Raw genomic sequence first — 23,666 nt, forward strand, 5'->3', positions numbered from 1 at the left:
TGTTAGTGTTAGGGACCCAATCCTAACAATAATGAAATCACAGATACCCAATCCATAAAAATGTGAGGGACCAAATTCATATCTTTTATATAACTACAGGGACAATATATGTAATATACTCTTTAATCTTCTTGGAAAAAAGTTTAGAGTAAATTATAGATTTGGCCCCTACGGTTACAGTGGTCATAAAATCGAAATAAATACAAATATGGTACTTATGATTGACATTTTTGCATTAGTCTCACCAGCAGCCTGTTAAATCCTTCCATTAATGAAAGCACGTGCCCCTCACATGAGGGGCAATTTCTTCCTTTTGTCTTTTCCATTCTTTTTAATCACATTGCAAGAAAATCCTTTTAGTCCCCATCCCTCAACCGTCTTCTCATGATCGCCATCTTCAATTTCTCTCTCTAAACCCTTTTTTTCTTGGACGTCAAGATAATGTGATTATAATCTCATTCAAACCCTAAATCTATTCATGATGGTGGATTCAATATGGGATATTTGGAGCAACTACTGTGAAGAACATCAATATGTTGATGTTTATATTAAGTAGCTTACTCAAGTCAAAAATTAATTTTTTGAATCATTAGTTCATGTTCTTTGTAGTGTTGTTGAGTATTCATGTTTTCTTGATTGACGAGTACCCTATGTTATTTACCTAAAAGATTCATCATGGAGGGTTGATGGCATAAAATTATATGTGTTCACACAGTGGGCACAATGTCCCCATAATGACGGTGCAAGTGCACACCGACACTACAATCGCTACAAGCAATAAATTGGTAAAAATACTGAGATCGTATCCACAGGGATCAAACTTCAAAGTTTCAAGTAGTGAGTCGAGAATACACCGATTCAATTAGAGAAGAAGAAACATTTTAAGCGAGTTTGGATGATTATAACAGTTAAATAAAGACAATTAATTTAAAGAAAAATGTATGGGTGTAAGCATTATCTAAGACATCTGTAATAACCTCATGGTCAGAAATAAGTGTCACAAAAATGTCTATAAAAATCCCGATATCTAGAAGGTGATTTTTATAGACTGTGCCTACAAAGTTCTCACAAAGTCATCACTTTTGCCAACTCAAGACTTGTTGATTAAACTAAGTTGACCTTTAAGGATCGTAGCTCTACCAGTATGAAAATAAATGCTCAAATGGCTTTGTGACACCAATATTGACCGACATTTGAACCTTAGTTAAGATCATGCAAAAACCCTTATCTCTACATGGTCATAAAATCCTTTCTCAAATCTCCTTGTATCACTCAAGTCGTATTTTCAGATCCCCCCCATCTCTGGGTCAAAGATCTAATATTAACACTTATAAGTGATCATTCTATCCGCATGGAATTAAAGTCCCGACTCAAGTGATCAAGCCTAAGAGGTAGTAAAAATGGCAACACTCAAGTGTTGCCTACTAGTCTTAGATTTGGCTCATATCCACACCCGAAGAGGTGCTTAGATTATAATAAAAATAGAGAAAAAAGAAGAAAAGAAATACTTAAGTAATACTTTCATTAAAATAAAACCAGAATCTGTTACCACAACGGTGAGACCGTGGGCAGAAATTACATCAAAAAAAACTTACTACAAAAAAATTAAAAGCTAAAGACTAAAATTTTAAATGAAACTTAGAGATAATTCAACTAGAATATGGATTGTCTTGAATGGAACTCAAAGACTCTTTACATAGGGAGAAAAAGGATCGTGATGACACCCTTTTATCCAAAAGAAAGAAACACTTTTCAAATCTATTGCGCAATGAGGCCATCTTCCTTCTAATATCTTGTAGACTTCAGAATATCTTTCTCTCATAAGCTCCATGCATCATTTTGTCTTCAAGAAAATCTATCCAAAACATTCATCCTTATCCAACTAAATTTGAAATTTTCCTACTGTGGTGACATTATGGGCACGGTCTCACAGTTAATCAAAAAATGATGCGCATAACCATAGAAATATAAACTTTTATCCTTAATAGCTCCAAAAAAAAAAAAAAAAAACATGAACACATAAAATGAAAGCGCAAACTAAAATGGAATAAAACACACACAAATAATGAGTAAATAAGACTCAAAATGAGAGTTATCAAGGAATTTTCACCAAGGCTCATGGAAGGGTACATGTTGATGGTAAAATTAACTATATTGATTTAGTAGACAACGATCTTTTCTCTATGCATGAGTTACATGCAATTGATGGATGAAATATGGTATACAAACCTATACCCACTTTCTATCATTTTAGAAACCCTAAAATGGAGTTAGACTATGGTAGAGCATTAGAGGATGATAATGATGTGCTAAAAATGTTGACTCACATTCCTTAATCAAAACAAGTTGACATTTACACTAAGCATTGGAAGTTAAATGTGGGTACTTATTTTTCAATTCCAATCACTTCTAATATTGTGATAAATGACAATATAAGAGGACAAGCCCCCTAGGGATCTTGCAATTAAGGTTAAGGAGAGTAAGGGTCCAAATAAAATTAGTAAGGAAGCTGCAACTAAAAGTTATATGTGTAATGAGGGCAATGAAAGAGACTCAAAGAAAGGTAAGGGTCCTATAACTGAGCTCCTAGATGAAAGGGTTTTTTAGATGGAAGATTTTGATCCAACTTTTGGAGTAAATGTGGGTTCTTACCAAGCTACGGTGAGGGTAAAACAGTGGATGGGGGTAAAGAAGTGGATGAAAATGATATGAGTGATGGTAGTGAAGATGATAACTTTACTCTTGATGCAAATGATATTCTGGATGAAGTAGATGTAGACATGAGTGAGTAGAATCAGGGTTGTTCGTTTAGGAGACATTTCAGGAAAACTGATGAAAAATGTCCTTGGGTTATGCTCATATCCAAAGGTAAACATGAAAGTACATGAATGGTAAAAACCCGTAAGGACACACATGCTTGTATTGAAACCATATTTGTAAGGGCTTGCACAACTACTTTATTCTCCCAAGAGTTGACATAAACCCTACTGCATAACCTAGACATGCATGTTAGATCAATTGAATTGAGATGCAAAATAAATATTAGACGAAGTTTTAAGGGATGAAAGATTTTCGGGCAAAGGCATTGGCGAGGGGGTCGAAGACCAAGAAGTAAGTTACTTATACCAAGCATTCTTCTTACGGCACTTCAAAAGCTACATGGTGATTATAATAGAGCAATATACAGTGTTGAGAGACTACCTTGAGAAACTTCAAAGAACAAATGAAAGTACTACTGTGAAGTTAGCAGTTGAAGTTGACCTGAATCTAGCTATAGATACAAGAAGTTTTAAGAGGTTATATGTCTGCATAGGGGCCTTAAAGAAAGGGTTTAGAGTAGGATTGAGGGATTCTTGGTCTCGATGGATGCTTCAAGAAGGGACCCTTTCTTGGTCAAATTTTAACAGCAGTAGGATTGATGGTAACATTAGTACTTATCTACTTTTGTATGTCATTGTTGGGGCTGAAACAATATCATCATGGACATGGTTTCTAGAGTGTCTTAGAGATGATCTGGACGTGTTCACAAATTCTAGCTTCACTTTCATTGTTGATAGACAAAAGATATTCTTAATTCTTTGCTTATTTGCTTGATTCATGTTATCTAATTCCAACCGCTAATTATATGCTTATTTACTTGATTCATGTTATCAAATGTAGGGAATAATACATGCAATTGCAAAAGTATTCCCCTATGTAGAACATAGATATTGTGTACAACATATCCATGAAAATATAAGGTTGTTTGGAAAGGTAAACAATACAAAGACATATTATGGAAGTGTGCAACTACATCTACTATCCAACAGTATGATAGTGAGATTGACAAGATTAAAAAGCTTAATCCAACATGTTATGAAATGGCTTAGAAAATACTACCATATCACAGGACCAGGTCTCATTTCATAGGTAATATGTCTTTCATATATTTACAGAAGTAGGCTTTCAATATACTAGCTAATTGGTGTTTATATGCTTATAGGAAAAAGTTACACTTGTTTTGTTGAACAAAATATGTGTGTTATTCAACAAGCAACTATTGGATGAGAGATACAAACGTATATGCTCAACATTGGAGTATATACATGTTACTTGATGAAGAAAATAGAGAATGTACAGAAGGTAATGGAGAAGGTTGTTGGACTTCTAACACCAACAACAATCAAAATGTTGGAAGCAATTAAGAAAGAAGCTCTGGATTACAATATAGTTTAGAATGGAGTCTGCAAATGCCAAGTTAATGGTCCATGGATAGACTGGTGTGACGTAGATGTTAAAGAAAAAACATGTTCTTGCAAGCATTAGGAATTTACTCAAATCCATGCAAACATGTTATGGCTACCATATGGGAAATGGCAAAACAATATATGGAAAAGATGTTATTCCTGAAACATAGGTTCACCCATCATATTTCTTGAAAACATGGATGGAGATGCACTCTTTCAAGGTTCAACCTTGGATGGTCACACAATAGCTTTTTGGTAGGAACATATACTAGGTGCCTTATTTGGAAAAGCTTACTTGATGGTTGTTTTATGGTACAAAATACTTGATGAATGTTCTTTTGGTATAAAATATGATATGATGGTTGTATGGCATGACCTTGAATTGTAGTTAAAACGGTATGTCAATGAAATGGTTCAATTTAAGTTATTATGTTTGCCATTTATTGGTTTGTAGTTAAATTGGTATTTGATGGTTTCTTGCAATTAATTGGTTTGTATTTGTTTGCATTTACCCAAGATGAAAAGGTAAAATCCAACAGAAAACTACAATCACAATGAAAGTCAAAGATGAAGGTAAAATTATGTTTATTAACCAATACAAAAGCAAATAGTACATGTTAGTTACAAAAGATTGATCATGTGATGCCATTAATAGCGTAAATCAAAATATAGTTACTAAAACCACTCACAACAACTTAGGTCAACCAAGAAATAAATAAATTACAATTGTTCGAGCAGATACAAGTCCTTCATACCAGCTAAAGAATCCATAACTTCTTCCCTATCGAAATCAAAATCAAGGATTCTAACAGTTTGTGCAAACCACGAAAATAGGAAAATGAAAAAATTGTTACCATTCTTGAGCAACAGTAGAAGCGTCGTCTTGTATTTGTTGTTGTCCACAAAGTTTAAATGATACCAGAAGCACCACACTGACGACGAACCATCGTTTGTGAAAGATTGGTCTTCGTCAAGCAGGTTGGTGAAGAAATCGGGTGAGAGAAGGAAGAAAATGAGGTAAGATTAAATGAATCGTTGGATATGCATTAAAAAGAGAGGGAAGCGAAAAAAAAAGACAGAATTGCCCCTCATGGAAGGGGAATGCACTTTCATTAACGGAGGGATTTAACAAGTCGTTAGTGAGAGGGACTCAATGAGTGCCTTAATGTCAACTAGGAGTACCATATATGTATTTATTTTGATTTGGAACCACTATATGTAGAAAGTGTAAATCATAGGGACCAAACCCGTAATTTACTCAAAAGTTTAAGAGGTTTAAAATGTGAGTCGATTAAAATTCCCCTCATTCAATTGGAGTCGAAGGAAATAAAAATAATGGTTGTTACTAGAGGGGACGAAAATTATTGGATTTCCAAATATACGAGACAACTTTGATCATGTTTGGCAAACTAGTTGATAATTTAGCTTGTAGCTAATAAGCTAGCTTTTAGCTGATAGTTTAGGTGATAACAAATCATGTTTAGCTTAAACTAGTTGATAAACATGTAAAATTAATAAAAATGACATCTTGAAAAATTATTCCAAATTCGAATATTGCATAATATAATTTTAGAAATATCTATTAATATAATATGTTAATTAATACAAACAAGATATTAAAGAAAAATTAAATAATATAATATACTAATTAAAAGAATTTCAAATTGGATATATATATATATATATATATATTTGGATTTGTTAAAACCAGTTATAGAAAAAATCTATATTAATTTATGAGTTTAAATAACCATTACATATAATATGAATAAAAATAAAATTGGTCAACCTTACATATACTAAGTAATTAATAACTATATAAAAGTACAATTAATAATTAAGTTAAATATTTTATTAAAATCATTTAACACGGTTTATTATCTATGAAATAAAGAAGGTATAACTTAAATTTTTATGTAACTTACATAAACATTTTTAAATTTGTTATATTTGTTTTTTGATAACTAAATATAGAGAATAATAACTAAAAGAAAATAATATACAAGTAATTGATATGATTAATAATAATTCTAAATAATTAATAATTAATCTTAATGTATAACATATAATTAAAACTAATTAATTTTTCAATTAATAATAATTACTTTTTTTTATTATTTATTAATAGTTAATAGTCAATTTTTATTAAAGTTTATTTAAAATTAATAATAATAAATAACAATTAATATTAATAAGGAAAAAAGAACTCTTAAAATGTTACTCCAACTAGCTAATTATAAGATAACATATATCTATTCGAAAATATACTTAAAAAGTATATAAAATATCTTACAAGCTAGTTTATATTTACCAAACATAATTTTTATATAAATAAAATATTATGGTTTTTTATTATTGAAAATGACAAACATCAAGTAATTACAAGTACAAAATTTATCTATAGAAAATTAATTATATGAGTAAGGAGGTAACAACAAACATTATACCTTGTGGGACAAAGATGTATTACATTATAAAAATTGGAGTGGGGGAGGGGGCAAAAAAGACATTGTAAAGATTAGTAAGCCAAAAATGAAAATATTATTCATGAGAATGAAAAAGATTCTTGATATATTAACCAAACATTAACCAGCTATACTCGTTACAAGTTTATAGTACATTCTTAATTTCTAAGTGTTTTAATAGACCGTTTTATAGAACTTAATTTATAGGACCAAAATATAAAATGTTCTATCTAAAGGTATTGTAATAAGTTTATACGACATTTTTGAGCGTCTTAGCAAGTTTTCAAGGACGTTTCTAATACAAAGTGTCGTATTAGCAACTTTTATAGGACACTTTTGAGAAAATGTCCTATAAACTCAATTTTTTATAGGACACTTGTTTTTATAGGACATTTTTTCAAATAGTGTCCTATAAAGTTAATAATTGGACAATTTATATTAAAAGTGTCGTAAAAAACTTATTACGACATCAAAAAACGTCATATAAACTTATTAAAACACCTTTAGATAGGACACTTTGTTTTTTTGGTCCTATAAACTAAGTCCTATAAAGAGGTCTATTAGGACACTTAGAATTTGAGAGTGTCCTGTAAACCCGATTTTGTTGTAGTGAATACGAGATAAATTTAGACAAGAGGAATGAGTATTTTAACAACTTGACTTTAAAAAAACACCAACATGAGTCATGTCTCTTGCACCTAATGAGTAGAAAGATGCAGAGTGAGACAGAGCCTTTACTATATAAAACTAACTTCTTCCAAGCTTCAATCTACATCTCCCCATGACTACCACAACCACAAGCATCTCTCTCTTCTTCCTTCTCTTTGCCCCAATCTCCCTGCAACTCCATGCCAGAGAAACCCAATTCTTCAGCAAGTTCAGCAACCATATCCCCATACAAGATGAACTCCTTCCCACCACCATTCAACCACAACAACAAGACCAAAACTTCATCCCACAAACCACAGACTCCACTGGCTACGGCCTCTACGGCCACCTTCCGCCCTCAACCACCGCTCCTGCCACCACCGACCGTGGTGCTTATCACAACACCGTTGCTTACAGCAAGGATTCTTTCGACACTTCTACTGATGCACAGTATGCTATTGCTGGCAGAAACCAGTTTAACGGTGACAGAAGCATGTACATGAATCACGAGAAGCAAGACAAGTTCTACGGCCACCTTGATCCTTCCTTAACCACCACTCCTGCCGCCACCAACGGTGGTGCTTATGACAACCTCCCCACCACCCTTCCCGAAAACTATAATACGGTTGCTTACACCACCCCTATCCATAGCGAGAATTCTTATGAAACTACTGCCACAGAATATGACAACAAAGAGTACCAGTACAATGGTGACAGCAGAATGTACAACTCTAAGAAGCAGGGATCGGGTGACACTAGGGTTTTGGATTATGGAAAGTACAATCATGTCAGCGATATGTACAACACCGAGAAGCAGGGAATGAGTGATACGAGGTACATGGATAAGGGAAAGTACTATTATGACCTCAGTAGTGAAAGTTCCAATCCAAGAGTATTTGGTTCAAGGAATGGGTACAAGTACAACAACAGAGGGTATTATGGGAATGATGATAATTCATACCATAGGTACAACTCTAATGCAAGGTTCCAAGAGAACCAAGAAGATGTGTTCACTCCTTAATGCGTTCATTTTCTTTCTTACTTGTAATATTTATGAACTCTTTTATTTTTCATTTTCTAATTTCAAGAATAAATATTATTAAATTTAAAACAATATAATATTATAAAAAATAAAAAAATTAACCAATTTTTATATTGGATTACTTATAAAAATAAAAAAATTAAGGCAAAATGTATTATAGTGAAATATTTTGTTTAGTTTTAATTTGGACCACAACGAATATCATTTTGTAAGACATTTACTCTTTGAACCACCGTCTATCACTCCATCTTGTGAATCATCACAATATTTTAGGCATGAAAAATGTTGATTTTAACATAAGGTCAAATTCAAGTTTTTAGCACTTTAATGGTATAACGAAAAAAAAATTCTTGAGGTCAAAAGATATATAAATTTCCAAAAACATAAATATAAGTTGCAATTTATAACTATGACAAGTATTTAAATATTGTCTAGAAATATCTTTGTATTTAATGTATTAAAAATATATATCATGTTTTTTCCCCAAAGTTTAATAATAAGATTGGGCCAAAATTTTAAAATATTTGTCAAATCTTAAAGTAGAAATTTAAAAAAAAAGTATTATTGTACTTTTTGTAGTAATAAGGTTGAGAATATTGGGCTATTTATTAAACGTTTATTCAATAAGATGGTGTTTGATTCGCAGAATGTTTTTAGATTCAATGAAATCTCTTAAAGGAATTTGATTTTGAAGGAATTGGAATAAAATGTTTTCAGATTTGACCACCTGTTTGGCTGACAGGCATTGGAATGAAATCTGTTAAGAAACTAAATATAGCTTTAGATTTGGAATGAGATATTGGTAAATGACCAAAATGCCCTTTTGAAAATTTTATTTTTTTAAAACTAAAAATACTTTAATAAAATAATTATTTAATATGTAAAACAATATAAAATACACAACCCAAAATAACCATAAGCTAAACGACGTTACTAAATCAACGGTGGTCAGCGATGGTTCAGATCGGTGGTGGTTCACAGTCCGCAGTGGTTCAGATGACAGTGATCGGCAATGGTTCGGATCGATGGTGGTCTCCGGTGGTTCCGATGGTGGTCCCCGGTGGTTTAGATGGAGGTGGTCAATAGTGGTTCAGATGGACAATGGTTCAGATTGGCGATGGCGACGGTGGTTCAGATCGATGGTTGTTCAAATTGGTGGTGGTTGGCGGCGTCTGACAATGTTTTAAATCGGTGGTAGTCGCTGTTGGTCAGTAGCGATTCAGATCGGTGGTGGTCAGTGGTGCATCAGGTGGCGATGGTTGAATGTGGTTCAAATCGGTGATGGATCAAGTAGGTGATGGTCGGTGGTGGTTAGTGGTGCTTCAGGTGGCGATGGTCGAATGTGGTTCATATTGGCGATGGATCAAGTCGTTGATGGTCAGTGGTGGTTCATATCGGTAATGGATCAGGTAGGTGATGATCGGCAGTAGTTCAGATCAGTTGTAGTTGGCGATGATTCAGATTAATGGTGGTCCATTGTGATTTAGATGGTGATGGTCGACAGTGGTTCAGATCGGTGGTGGTCCATGGTGGTTTAGATGGCGGTGATCGACGGTGGTTCAGATCGATGGTGGATCAGATCATTGGTGGCCGGCGATGGCCGACGGTGGTGATCAGATGGCGATGGTCACCGGTGATTCAGATTAACGATGGTTGAAAGTGGTCGACGATCGTCATATTGGGTTTTATGAGATTATAGTATATTGGGTTAAGGACATATTTGCTATTATGAAAGAGAGAATTCCATTCCGTCAAAATACCATGTAGTTGGTAAGGAATATTAAATTCTTTTGTTTGTGGAATTTGTAGGATTTTGAAGATTCCTTTCGTGAAAATAAATGAACCACACGAGGGAATGAAATTTGGTCAATGAAATTCAACATTCCAATTTCAGCAGATTCCTTCAGAATATGCAAACCAAACGCCCCCTAAGTGTTCATCGGTTCATTTATCTTACTAAATGAATATTGCAAAGGTCGAGAATCTTGCTCGGTGTAGAATCTTATACGGTAAGTGAGGCTAACGACTCTTATCCGGTAAGTGCTTAACAGGTAGATTATTGCACACAATACTGTTTTTTGATGGACTGCAATATCTTACCCGGTAATTTTAGTTAAGTTGAGTGTTGACTCTTATTAGTTAACATTTTTTAGGTAAGTTTCAGAGTAAACGACCCTACTCAAGGAACACGGTAACAACTAACAAGCATTAACCACAAGAGTCAGGGGTTTTAGCGACGACCGTCGCTAAAAAGTTCATTTATTCTCAAAAACAATTTACAGAGACAATATGTCGTCATCATAGCTTATGATGAAATTTTTCGGTGCTAGAAACGCGTCGCTAAAACTCACTTTTCTTGTGTGGATTGATACCATTTTACCATTCAAATAAACATAAGTTTTAATAGAGGACATATCATGGATCTGTAAGCTTAACGTGGACGAACATGTTAGTAGACTTTTAGATGCATGGATTAATTCTACCCAAAACTATGTCGTCTTGTATATATAAATTCAGGGGTGGTTTACAAACGTTTATCCGATAAGTGTTTATCATGTCACATTACCTTATGAGATTAATATAATAAAAAACAAGAATCTTACCCAGTAAGAACAATGATAATGACCAAAGTTTTTTTTCGTAAATGAGGGTGACGACTCTTACCCAGTTAGCGTTTACCGAGTAAATTGTTGCGTACAATATCATTTTTATCGACTAAAAATATTACCAAATCGCTAGGTCCAGTCTGGTATGTGGTTTGAATGTTTTTGAGTGGTTTGAATCGAACCGACCGCCAAAAAATACACATGTATTATTCATATTTACTTTTATGGTCTAGTTAAAAAAGTTTATTTTTATGGTCTAGTTAAAAAAGTTTATTAAAGACATTATGTTCTTAGTTTTCATTTCTCAATTGACTCTGTTATCTAAAATTCTGTAATCTGTTAAAAATCAAATTCAAAATCATCCTTAGCCTTGTCAAAGGTTATTAATTACAACTATTTTTGGTGAATTTATTTTAACTTTTTTTTTATTTGCTCAATGTTTGTTTTTTATTTTAGAGATAGACATTTTTTATAATTCAATGTACTATTTTTGAATAGTATTATATTAATAGAATTTTTATTTTAGATATAGATGCCATATTTTTTTAGTTTAAAGTTCATAAGAGGCCTAAACAGTCTAAACCGGTCAGATTAGACCGTCTTTTTGTGGTCCGATTTAACTGATTTGATCATTTGTGATCAAACTGTTCGGTTTTAAAGGGGTGTTTGGGATTGCTTATTTAAAACAACTTATGTTTTTTTTTTGTAAAAGTGCTTATTAACTTATGTGGTATAAAATCGGAGTTTTGTAAAAAATGTTTGGATTAGCTTATAACGGTACCAAAAAACAATAAGCTGATAAGATGTTTTTTAGTGTTTGGCAAATTTTGTTTATATATGTAAAATAACGAAAAAAGACAATCTTCCATATTATTGACTTACGGGAGTGTTTGGGATTGCTTATTAACTTATTTGATTTTTTAACATGTAAAAATTTATTTTTCATCATTTATAATAATATGTTTGACAAAAATTTATATCAATAAGATTAATAATTAACAAACATTAATAAAACAAAATTAAAATGGTAAACTGATAATAAACAATTCTTTTTAAGTCATGAATGATTAACTTATCAAAAACTACTTATTATCAGTTTGACACCGATATAAACAATTATATTTTTTTTTTCATCCAAAAACTAACATTTAGCTCATCACAAATATCAAGCTAAAATAAATCAAAAAACACCTAAAATAAACAATCTCAAACACCCCTCAATTCTCTGAACACCCTTACCGTAAATATTTATTGAATAAAGGAAGTCACCGTCACTTGGGTGGTAAAGACTCGATTCTTACCATCTTCTAAATTCACCCCAATTATACTCTCTCTCTAAACCCTTTCTCTCTCTAAAAATCTGTTAATCCATTGCTCTGCATGGCGAATTCACTTCACTCCTAAAACACACATTCATTCATCCATTCTGTACACAGACCCTCTTCGAAATCGTCTAAATCCCTTGCTTTTGTGTAGTAATTTCACACTATAAACTCTTCTGCTGATTGATCTTCATCTGGGTAAGTTGTATTTCTTCGATTGCATTCTTTTACTCTTTTGAAAATACCAATTTTTAACTCTAAATCTGTTTCCCCCTTTTCAGTTTCTTGATTTCGATGGACCCCAACACTGCCCAAACTTCGTGAGCCATTCATCGTATTTTAGTATCCGTATCCGTCTGTAGATCGTTTAATCGTGTAATTTTGGGTTTTGCAGGCTGAATCGATGCATTCTTGATTACTTGAACAGGAGAGGGTTTGAACTAACAGCTGCTTGTTTTGAAATAGAAGCAAGACTCTGTGACGAACCTCCAGGTATATATATATATATATACACACACACACACATTTTCATACAGTTTCTTGGGAGCGATCTTTTTCTTTCACTTGGTGTTTTCTTGGTTAATCAGTGTGAAGAGACTAAAAGAATGGCATCTATGGCTTCATCGATTTCCATTATTTTTCTTGCATTTTACTTCTTGGATTCTTTTCATATAAAAAGATCAATTTGCGCAAAAAGTTGATTACCGGCAACTCCAACCCGCACCAGAGGAACCCGCCTCTGAGGAGACCAATGAGAGGGGCTTTTGGCACACACTAGACGCCACCCCCCTTTGCCGAATTAGACATGAGTTATCTGTTGTGTTTTAGTGTTTAGGACCTGTCAATTGGACATGATTTCACTCTCTTTTAGTGTCTTTACATTTGATACTTTGTGTATCACAGAAATGATGTGATTTTATGTGAATCTTTTTATAGCAAATGATGGTCAGAGTGGCAATGTAACAAGAAATCCGCAAACTCGAACACCCACAAATCAGCAATTGGCCTCCCAACAAACTTCCCATCGTCCGATACACAATGTTCCTATGCAACCTTTGAGCGATGATGAATCAAGCCTTAGACAATCTCATACAAGCAGCTGTAGCTCTAGGTGAATTTCTTAGCACTGATTCTTATTTCAGGGGTTGTTTGGTTCAGAGAGAGGAATGAAAATGGGAATATGAATTTATGTTCCCCCAGTTTAACCTGAAATGAAAATTTGGGCTTCTGAGGTAGGGGATTGGACCCATCATATTATATAAAACCAAACAGTTTCTTTTATTTTCGCAGAATGCATCTTTCCCGGCCTCTCAATGTGGCTCAACAGAGTGCAGTGCAGGATGATCAACAGAAGGGAACATCGAGCGTACCAGAGAAGGTTTTTAGGAGGGAAAGTAGACAACATCAAACAACGGGCCAGCTGAGATTGAAGCCAAAATCGAATAAGGTTCGTTGCAGTTACTTATATATTTCTTGGTTGTCCTTTATTTCATCTTCCATCCTGCGTTTCCTTGCAACATTCATCGTGGTTTCCTTTTTTTTGTTGTAGGGTGGTGAAGTTGCTAAAGATCATCCTTCTCGAGATAAAAATGTCGCAAAAGGTACAATCCAAATAACTATTAATGAATCAAAATACCACTTGATTATTATTGAAAAGATAAAGAGGGATCTTATGATGAAAATATGGTTAATATTGAAGGAGGTTTATCGTTTAAGGAAGTCGAGACCTTCTTCACAAGCAACGACATTGTTTTGTGCTGCCATTTCTCTTCGGATGGAAAGCTTTTAGCAACTGCTGGAAATGATAAAATGGTTCGTCAAAACTTCATTCATTCATGTTTTATAAATCAAAGTTCCATTCGAGATCGATAAAATGGTCGCATTTCCACCAGGTCTCAGTTTGGAATGTGGAATCTCTGTGTCATTTGGGTAATACTCCACAACAATCCAATATGATCACAGATGTTCGGTTTATGCCACATTCAACCGTTTTTGCAACATCTTCTTTTGACACAACCATTCGGCTATGGGATGCAGCCAATGTAAGAATCAACTTTCTACCTTTTTCATGCTTAATCTTGTGATCAACTCAATAAATTCCCGTGCTAACATAGATTAGCAAGTTCTTGGTGGAACTTCATGGGCATGCGGATCGAGTGATATCTGTGGATTTCAATCCACACGAGCGAGAGATTGTTTGCTCGTGTGACTGTAACGGGGAGATACGCTTGTGGAACATCAATGAGCGTGCATCTATTTCTATATACAAGGTCAGTTTTACACATTTTGAACAGAATCATACTATCTATATATAGCCCACTTGGAAGTGAAGTCTGGGAGATGAGATGTATGCTGGCCTGACCTCTGGCACGAAGCGTAGAACTGTCTGTTTCTATGAAGTGTAACATGGGCATTCTTTCTTTTTTGTGGTAAAATAGGTGGATGTAGGTATGGGGCAAATTAGGTTCCAGTTCAGGAATCTGTTAGCTGTTGCTTCAGGGAACATGATCCTTATGATTGATATCGAAACCGATAAAAAAGAACGGTTACAGGTATGAATACTACTTCCTTCTTCCAATCCCATGAACGTTGCATCGTCTTAATTGCAAAATATGTCGTTAAAGGGACATGCTAGAGACATTCAGTCGATTTGCTGGGACCAAAGTGGTCGTTACCTTGCGTCTGTGAGCGAAGACAGTGCCCGGGTCTGGTCGACGAAATCGGGTTGGAAATGTGACTACGAATTGTATTCAACTGAGAACATGTTTAAATCTTGCACATTTCATCCAGTCCATTCTCTACTCTTGGTCATTGGTGGTTTTCAGGTATTTTTATCTTTTCTTCACTAGATTCTCACATCGGCTAGAGCTACTTACCGGTAATAGTCACCACCCTCACTTAGGGCATGTTTGTTCGCAGCTTAAAGAGCTTAATGGGACTCACAACTTATTCGATCACCTACTGTTTGGTAGTGGCTTAACGATATAGAAAGTGACTTATTTAGTAAGCTTCTAGGGGGGCTTTATGCAGAAAGCCAAGTTTTTTTTTTTTCAAACTTTCCCTTCCCAATTTAAAAACATGTTCATTCCATTTATAAAACCCACCCAAACAAAAACCTTCCGGGTCCATACAAACAACTTTATCCATACAGGACTTAATATAAACCAACCAAACAGCTCCTTAGTCTACTGGGTTAATTTTCTCGGCCATCAAAATGGCAATAGTAAGATTATTGGTAAATATATACTAACGGTGTATAAGAGTCATCACAATCACTTACTGGATAAAGATTATTTGTCTTTGCAATGTCTTTTACCTGGTAATATCCTTGTTCTTTGTCATGCTCACCTGGTAAGTGCTTACCGAGATTTTTGTGTACAATATGCAAATTTTTGAATGGATTATTGAAATTGTGTGGCAGATCTTCGAATTCTGGGATTGTGTTAAAGGTAGTAAAACACGAAGCATACAACTACACTCAGGAATCATATCGTCCTTGACCTATTCACCGGAAGCCGGATTGATTGCATCAACAAGTAACGACGGCCATATCAGATTATGGAGATGATATTCAGATTCAAATCGAAAAACCAAAAACAAACGTGTAGAACTTAGTTGTGCATATACAATCGAGGATACCGTTTAGCATCCTCGTTTTAATGATCATTGATATACATGTTTGTAGCTTCGATGTTGGAAATCCGTAATTTACCGATGGTCAATTGGGTCTAAAGCTCGGGATTGGACCGAGGCCGAGGCCAACATGAATACCGACCCTGGGATCATTCATCTTTAACAGATCCTTTAGAATATCTTTAAAATAGAAAAGAAAAGACAAAAAATCTTTAAAATGAATTATATTCAACTCCAACAGATTTTCTATTACAGAGATTTCATCATTAATTATATTATTTAAATATTCTATAATTTCTATGAAACAACTGGTTAAGTGATCGGTTAATACATTGAAGGACCAATTAGCAGGATCTTAACCTTTCTAAGAATTATTTATAATTATTGAAATAGACTTGGGATCACATGAAACCAGTCTGTTTTCGTGGGACCAGTGGGATCACTTTTATACATTTGAAACTTCACAGTAAACCATTGTGAAGGTAACATCCACAGTGTTTTTGCTGCGAAGGTTCGGAATTTTTTTTACCTTCACAGTGTTTCGCTGTGAAGTTTCAACCGTAAAAAAGTGGTTTCAAAAGTTTCACGAAAATAATATGAATTAAATTATATTACAAGTATTTATACCCAAATAATAAAATTATGTTTGTTTGGAGTTAACAACGAATTTTTTAGAATATACACACAACTATCTAAGTTATATATTTACTTTTGCATTAATAGTTTTATAAAATTCATGCTGATCATACGAGAATAATAACTAAATAAGTGAACATGAAAAACGATTGAATCACATGTAATTTTGTACTAACATGATGTGTAAAATCACATGTGATTCACACGACTTAGACCATGACCTGAGGTTGCGGGCCAATTCGCCCGTACACCCTTGTGTTGACCGTGTTCCCTAATCGCATGCAAAATCACATGTGATTTGACCATTTATTTGTTTACTTGCAATTGACAATATTCTCGTTTGATCCTTCCCTCTCTCTCTCTCTCTATATATATATATAGAGAGAGAGAGAGAGAGAGAGAGAAAGAGAGAGAGAGGAGAGGGAAAGATGGCAAATCAAATATATATATAGAGGGCAAATCAAACACAAACCCAATAAATATTACAAGCTTACAAACAGGTTTTTGTGTATTATTCATATATGAAAAAAAAAAATAATGCGAGACATCCGGTGTTCATATGGTGTTGTTTCATATATGAAATATTCTAGATTTTTTTACGTGTGAAAATATGTGAAAACATGTTTATATATGAAACACGTACACAATAACAAAACATATGAAACAATATTAATTAGAGGTTTGTTACATTTATTGGGTTTGTATTTGATTATTGATATAAATAATACATTTACACATGCTATATGATGCATATATGGAGGTGGTTTCAAATACAAACCATATAATTCTTGTAAATCATACAAACCATAATCAATACTTATATTAGGAAACACTTGAGATGTTTTTAGACAAACGAACCGTAAATTCGATTGTTTTTTCCTTGAACAGTTCTTTCAAAAAACGGGATAATAACAGAGTTTTTAGGAGCTACTTTAGGACTAATTCCTAGAAATTGGGAAGCGTTGAGAAGAAAAAAAGAAAAGGATTCTATAATCAACAATCTATCTGTTTTACGTCAAACACTCTATCTGCTTCACTCTTAGATCCATTATTCAGACAACTAACTCAAATCCATTATCAAATTCTACTCAACGCATGGTAAAAAATTTCTTTGCCAAGGAGAAGACGTGGGTTCACTACAAAAATGCAGAGTATCAGCGAGAGAAATTTCCCTCCCAAATCCGTCGCTAAAAGGGTGACCCGTCGCTGATACTTCGTCGGTCAAATGCTCGTAAGTAATGCTATCAGCGACGGATTTGCGAGGAATACTTTCAGCGACGGATCAGCGAGGGAATAGATTCAGCGACGGATCAGTGAAGGAACTTTCAGCGAGGGAACTTCCAGCGATGGATCAACGAGGGAACTTTCAGCGACTTTCAGCGACGGATTTTCCCTCTCTTATCCGTCACTAATTTGTATTAATCTAAAAATAAATTTTTTGAAATTACATAATTTATGTATTTATTTATACAAAACTTGACCATAATATAACAAACCAAAACTGTGAACAAATTAAAACTAACCAATTCATACAATTTAAAATATCTAATTCATACAATTTAATCTTCAAATTCATACAATCTAACTACCGGGAGGTGAGGGAGGGGGAAAAGGTATCTGACTGCCGCATAAACGCAACAAAATGCTCCGATAAGGCGGCCTGTTCGGCTAAGGTAGCAGCTTGTCTGGCCTATTCGGCTGACGAGGCAGCTTGTCTGGCCTCTAAATCTACCATATTCTTCCGTTCAGTCTCCAGTTCCTCCTCTATCCTTGCCAACTTCTCTCTCAACTCCATTATCTGTAAATATTCAATATTCGACAAAATCAGTAGTTTGTTCGCAATTTTAGTAATGAGAAAGTTTATAACAATATAACCAACATACCTCCACTCTTGACTCGTATGATGACTCGGTCCTACTGCTACATCTACCCATCATAGCATAAGAGGGATCCTGGGTGGTCCCGAAACCAAAGATGCGACCTTTCCTCTGTCCTCCGACACTCTGCTCCCAAAGAGATGCCTCATCAGGGGAAAGGCTGTCGGTAGTAGACTGTGACTCACCCCTAAGCGATTGAAATTGCTCCTATGGCTCACTAAAACAAAAACAGGTGAGGTTATATATGTAGAAATTTTCGCAGTATAACGGCTGTAAATCAAACATAACCAATGCCTATTTTTAACAATTAAAGCATTCTAATAAAACCAATGGTAGTCACATTCTCAACCTATCTACTTAGTCTAACGTCTACCCAACAATGGCAGCCCAAACTAATAGTATCACTATGTTTATTAAAATATATTACCTTAAACCTTCCAAATGTATCTATTAACCAAAGTAATGGTTTTAGAAAACTTACATGATACCTAGCAGCTTTGGGGTAACTGAACTGAGGAGAATCGGTAGGCGGATCGAACGAACCTTGATCGAACTTTCATTTCGTGCAATGAGTGTGCTCAAACACCTCAGTAGCAGTCGGCTCACGACCCATTACTTTTGCCTACATTAGACAATTAGGTTAAGTTGTTAGTAAACATAAAGAACGAATTACATTTTCAAAAAAAATTATATACTCACCATCCTGTCTCGATGTTGTACAGTACTAATCAATCACCCAGTGTGTCTGGACGACGCTCCCTTGAATTGTGTGTTCCGATTAGCCCTATTGATCCTGGATTTCCTTTTCCAACGCTTGGTATCCCAAACCTTTTAAAACAGAGCACATATATAAGGCGGTACAAAACACATGGCAGTTCAAAAAGCTCGCAATAGAGATACATACCTGGTTACTCATCTGAAGCCAAAACCTCTCTGGGACCCATACAAGAGGGTGTAATCTAATCTGTGAGAAGTCCTCACCGTCCCATTGTTGAGCACTGAGATAGGCTTGTGCCATGACCCAGTAACGTGCAGTGCTCATCCAATCCGAGTACCTATAATGCATGGCTTTGGTCCATAAATCATGAACCATGCCATCCAGCTCTGGTTCCCACTATAACTTAGCCTACATACACAATATATGTATAAATGTAAAAATAGTAACCTTATATGTATAATTACATTAAAATGGTACACCAACCCGAAAGCGTTGGAACATCAAGTCGCGTGCTTCCTGAGGTACTTCATTCCATATATGCCACGGAGTAGGAAAGGAAGACCTGAATATAGCCCTCATCTCCTGGATAACATGGGCATATTTAAACTTGTACAATTAAAAAAAATATTTACAACACAAATGACATTCATATCATTTTATTATGTAATACAAAGTCTTATACCACATCTACTTACCCATTGCCTAACAAAGAGAGATGTCTTCGTTGGCTCGGATGACTCAGTGTTGGCATCTCATTGTTGGGGCCTCTCCCCGACCCCGAACCTGTTGAAGTTGGGGGCTCCATGGCCACCTCTTGTTCATCTAAATCCCAGAGGACAGCCTCTGTGAACTCAACAATGTCATTGGCGCGCTGGTCGCCATGCCCGCCAGCAGAGTTGCTGCCCCTACCAGACATGGGGTTGCCGCGACTACCTTGATGACCTCTACCACGCTCTCGGCGTGACATCTCCTGAAACAAAAAATATTAAATTATATCATGAAAAAATATAATGATAAATCGTGATTATGTGTATAATTGTGAAATAAGCATACAAAAGACAAGGTACTCATCAGAAGAATGATCAGATAACATCGGTTCATCTTCATCATTTGATCATCATCTATGTCTTCAAATTCTGGTTCATCATCGCTATCTTCATTTCCCGGCATATCGTCTCTATTATCGTCCGATTCATCACCACCTTCATCTTCATTAATATTATGAAGTATATGTACCTCCCCTGTGGCAAGACGAATATCATCGAACTCGTTTCCCAATGCGAACTTTGTATGAGTTACCCTTTCGTTGATTTGAAAGAATTTTATCCATCGATATGATCATTGTTTTCAACATCGTTAATCATGTCAGACACTTCATATATGCCACGAGCTTTTGTCTTGAAAACTGCGCACCAATCTTTCAAATCTTTTGTCAGAAGGATATGAAGTATAGTATACTTGTTCTGCCTGTGATGCTAGAACGRACGGGTCGTCAGATCCAAGTCTAGACTTATATTTGATATCTACCAAATTGTGTTTAGGGTCAACTCTAACCCCCGAGGCAGTATCAAACCAAGTGCATTTGAACATGACAACCACTTGTCGTACTGAGCCTCGTGACACATATACCACCTCTATAACATTATCTAACATTCATATAAGTCAGACTCACACTCGTCATAGCAAACCCCTTTGACGATTTGTCTGTTTATTAGATCATAAAGTAAATTATGATTTTTGGTTTTTCTTTTTCCATTTTTGTCTTTTTTATTCTATTAAAGATACTTGATGATGCATTTAAAATAAGTTAAGTATTGAATATGCTAAATTTTTATTCAGTTTATCCAATATCTATCTGTAAATCTGTCTATACTAATAAAAAAAATATTTACTAGTTTAAGTTGATATTTAGCCAAATAATTTTTAGTCAACTTAAACTATATTAAATTCAAATATAGTTAAATAATTAAATTATATTTGAAATTAAAAACTGTATTTTTTTCAAAAGAAAAGAAATGCAGATAAACGTTTTTAGTATAAAACAATAAAAATGGGTGGTTGTTAATTGATTATTTTTTTCATTACAGTAAATTTAAGTTGATATTTTTGAAACAAAATTAATAATTACATTTTAAAGTTTTTATTTGATACACATTGAATTTTTTTTGTATAAGTAAAGCATGTTTGGTCGATTTGTCGATTACTCATTACTCATTGCTATTCGCCTATTCTCAAATCACATAATCTCAATGACTCAACGATTGGTCGATTACTCGATTGCTATTTACTAATTTGCTTGCCATCATCATTAAATCTCAATTCTGTAACTGGATAATCGTACCTGTGTTGGTTGGACTGTTGGTCGATTTTAACCTAATTCCTAAAGGTGAGATAAATTCCACTCAGAAATCACTAACACATGATTTTTGTGTGTAAGAAAACTGAAAACTTGTTCATAGTCTCAAGTGTTTTAGAATATTGAAATTTTTGCTATGAATATGATTGAAACTGTATAGTTAATAGTTGGATGAGATTGAAGTGGAAATATGATTTACAGATTTAGTTTTGAATGAAATATGATCATTTGTTAAGTGTTTTGTATTAATAAACTATCTTGCACTCTTAATTAATTGTCCAACTTCAAATCATGTTCAAATTGTTTAGGTTCATCTTCTTATTTGTTTAGGTTTGGTTCAAATTGTCCAAACTTCAGTCTTCAAATTGTTTAGGAATTAGGTTCACATGATCAAATCCTTAATATATGTACATGTGTTTATCTTTTGCAGTGCAATCAAAATCTTTTGGGACTTGGGAGGACCAAGCATCAATAGCCATCTTATGCAATAGTATTACTATATTCCTCACTCAGGTTTTTTTGTTCCTTATCTTTTTTCTTTTACTTATTTCAGTTTCAATATGCCTTCTAAGGTTATAAAATATGATTATGGAGGTCAAAAACGTAAAAAAGAAAAAGAAAAGAATTGAAGAGATAATTCAATCTCAAAAAATATCTCTTGATAAGTTTGTCATAAAAGAAGGTTTGTCTTCTCTTGACAATGAACATATAGATATTGATTTGGATGATACTTGTGTTGATGCTAATGAAAATCCTAACATGGTGAATTTAGTTGGCACTCTAAATGACTCCCATGACGATTTGGCTACAAATGTTGATACTAATAATGCTTCTAATGATGTTCCTGATGTTAATGCTAATAATGCTTCTAATGATATTCTTGATTCTACTGATGGTGATGATGCTACTAATGTTGATGATGTTTTTAATCATTTTGATATATTTTATCAAAGAAATTGGGATCCGTTAGATTCTAAAATGATTGATGTGTCAGTTGCTAAGGGCCATGAAAGAGATTTGTCTGTTTAGAAAGGTCCTAAAGATAAATTGTCTAAACGCTTTTCTGCCACATGGTATACTAGAATTTTATCAAATGGGGATAAATGTGATAGATATTGGCTTGTATATTCGGTAGAGATTGATAAGGTACTATGTTTTTGTCGTGAAATCTTTAAAAAAAAGACATATAAAAGGTTAGTTAACAAATGATGGAGTTAGGGATTGGTCACACCTTAGCACTAGACTTAAGGAGCATGAAACAAGTATAGATCATGTAATGAATATGAAAACTTGGTATTATTTGTGGCTAAGACTTCAAAAGAACCAAACCATTGACAAAGTTGTTCAAACCCAAATATAGAAAGAAAAAAATCATTGGAAAAAAGTCTTGGTAAGAGTTGTTTCTATTGTAAAATTTCTTGAAGAACATAATCTTGCATTTCGTGGAAGTAATGCAAAATTCTATGGGAATAGCAATGGTAACTTTTTGGGCTTGATTGAGATGTTGGCTGAATTTGACCCAATTATTCAGGATCATGTTCAACATATTACAAATGATGATTTACATGTTTATTATCTTGGTCCTAGAATTCAAAATGATTTGATAACTTTGCTTGACAGGAGACTTAAATGTGAATTATTAATAAAGTAAAAGAGGCAAAGTATTTTTTTTGTTATCCTTGATTGCATTCCTGATATAAGTCATCAAAAACAAATGTCCTTGATATTAAGGTATGTTGATGTCTGTAGGATCGATTAACTCAGATTCTTGGTAAAGATTACTTACTTGGATGATCGGTTTAACAGTGAGAATGCAGCGGAAATAATAATAATCAACCAAAGTAGAAATCAATAAACAAAACAGTGAAGACGATTGAAGAACACAAGAGAAGGCTTCAAATGATTTTCAATTCAATGAAAATATTGACAATTACAATACTGAAGCACACTGAAATACAAGGGCCTACGCTGCTATTTATACAAGCTAATAACCGTTTTCTGACACGGCCTAAAGTAATTTAATCTAAGCCGTTCGATCAAAACAAATTACAGACAAGAACACATGATAAGCACGAGCAGCTAATAAACCTAAGTAAAACAACTAAAGAAGATCTATACAGAAGACATGCTGCAGACC

The 23,666-nt window shown here is 34.1% G+C and overlaps 2 protein-coding genes across 2 annotated transcripts; both read left to right on the top strand.

Annotated features, from left to right (window-relative positions):
• The first annotated feature begins 7,472 nt into the window (after window positions 1-7,472).
• On the top strand, window positions 7,473-8,412 carry LOC112519758 (protein E6). Its single transcript, XM_025128004.1, has one exon. The coding sequence runs from the start codon at window positions 7,473-7,475 to the stop codon at window positions 8,358-8,360; it is 888 nt and encodes a 295-aa protein (XP_024983772.1). The 3' UTR covers window positions 8,361-8,412.
• A 1,250-nt stretch (window positions 8,413-9,662) lies between these two features.
• LOC112519158 (transcriptional corepressor LEUNIG-like) lies at window positions 9,663-16,105 on the top strand. The gene is made up of 11 exons (XM_025127154.1): window positions 9,663-9,778; window positions 12,704-12,801; window positions 13,246-13,420; window positions 13,600-13,756; window positions 13,859-13,910; window positions 14,009-14,121; window positions 14,202-14,351; window positions 14,424-14,579; window positions 14,748-14,861; window positions 14,934-15,134; window positions 15,995-16,105. Exons 1-11 carry the CDS (start codon window positions 9,663-9,665, stop codon window positions 16,103-16,105), a joined length of 1,443 nt encoding a protein of 480 aa, XP_024982922.1.
• Window positions 16,106-23,666: the final 7,561 nt, after the last annotated feature.

Source organism: Cynara cardunculus (assembly GCF_001531365.2).
Source record: "Cynara cardunculus var. scolymus isolate 2C chromosome LG 10, CcrdV1, whole genome shotgun sequence".
Classification (NCBI taxonomy): Eukaryota; Viridiplantae; Streptophyta; class Magnoliopsida; order Asterales; family Asteraceae; genus Cynara; species Cynara cardunculus.

Bases quoted from the DNA above. Each gene is read 5' to 3' on its own strand.
- LOC112519158 (XM_025127154.1), top strand. From the start codon at position 9,663: ATGGATCAAGTAGGTGATGGTCGGTGGTGGTTAGTGGTGCTTCAGGTG. The intron at 14,352-14,423 runs GTAAGAATCAAC...GTGCTAACATAG, and splicing joins GGCTATGGGATGCAGCCAAT to ATTAGCAAGTTCTTGGTGGA. The intron at 14,862-14,933 runs GTATGAATACTA...ATGTCGTTAAAG, and splicing joins ATAAAAAAGAACGGTTACAG to GGACATGCTAGAGACATTCA.
- LOC112519758 (XM_025128004.1), top strand. From the start codon at position 7,473: ATGACTACCACAACCACAAGCATCTCTCTCTTCTTCCTTCTCTTTGCC.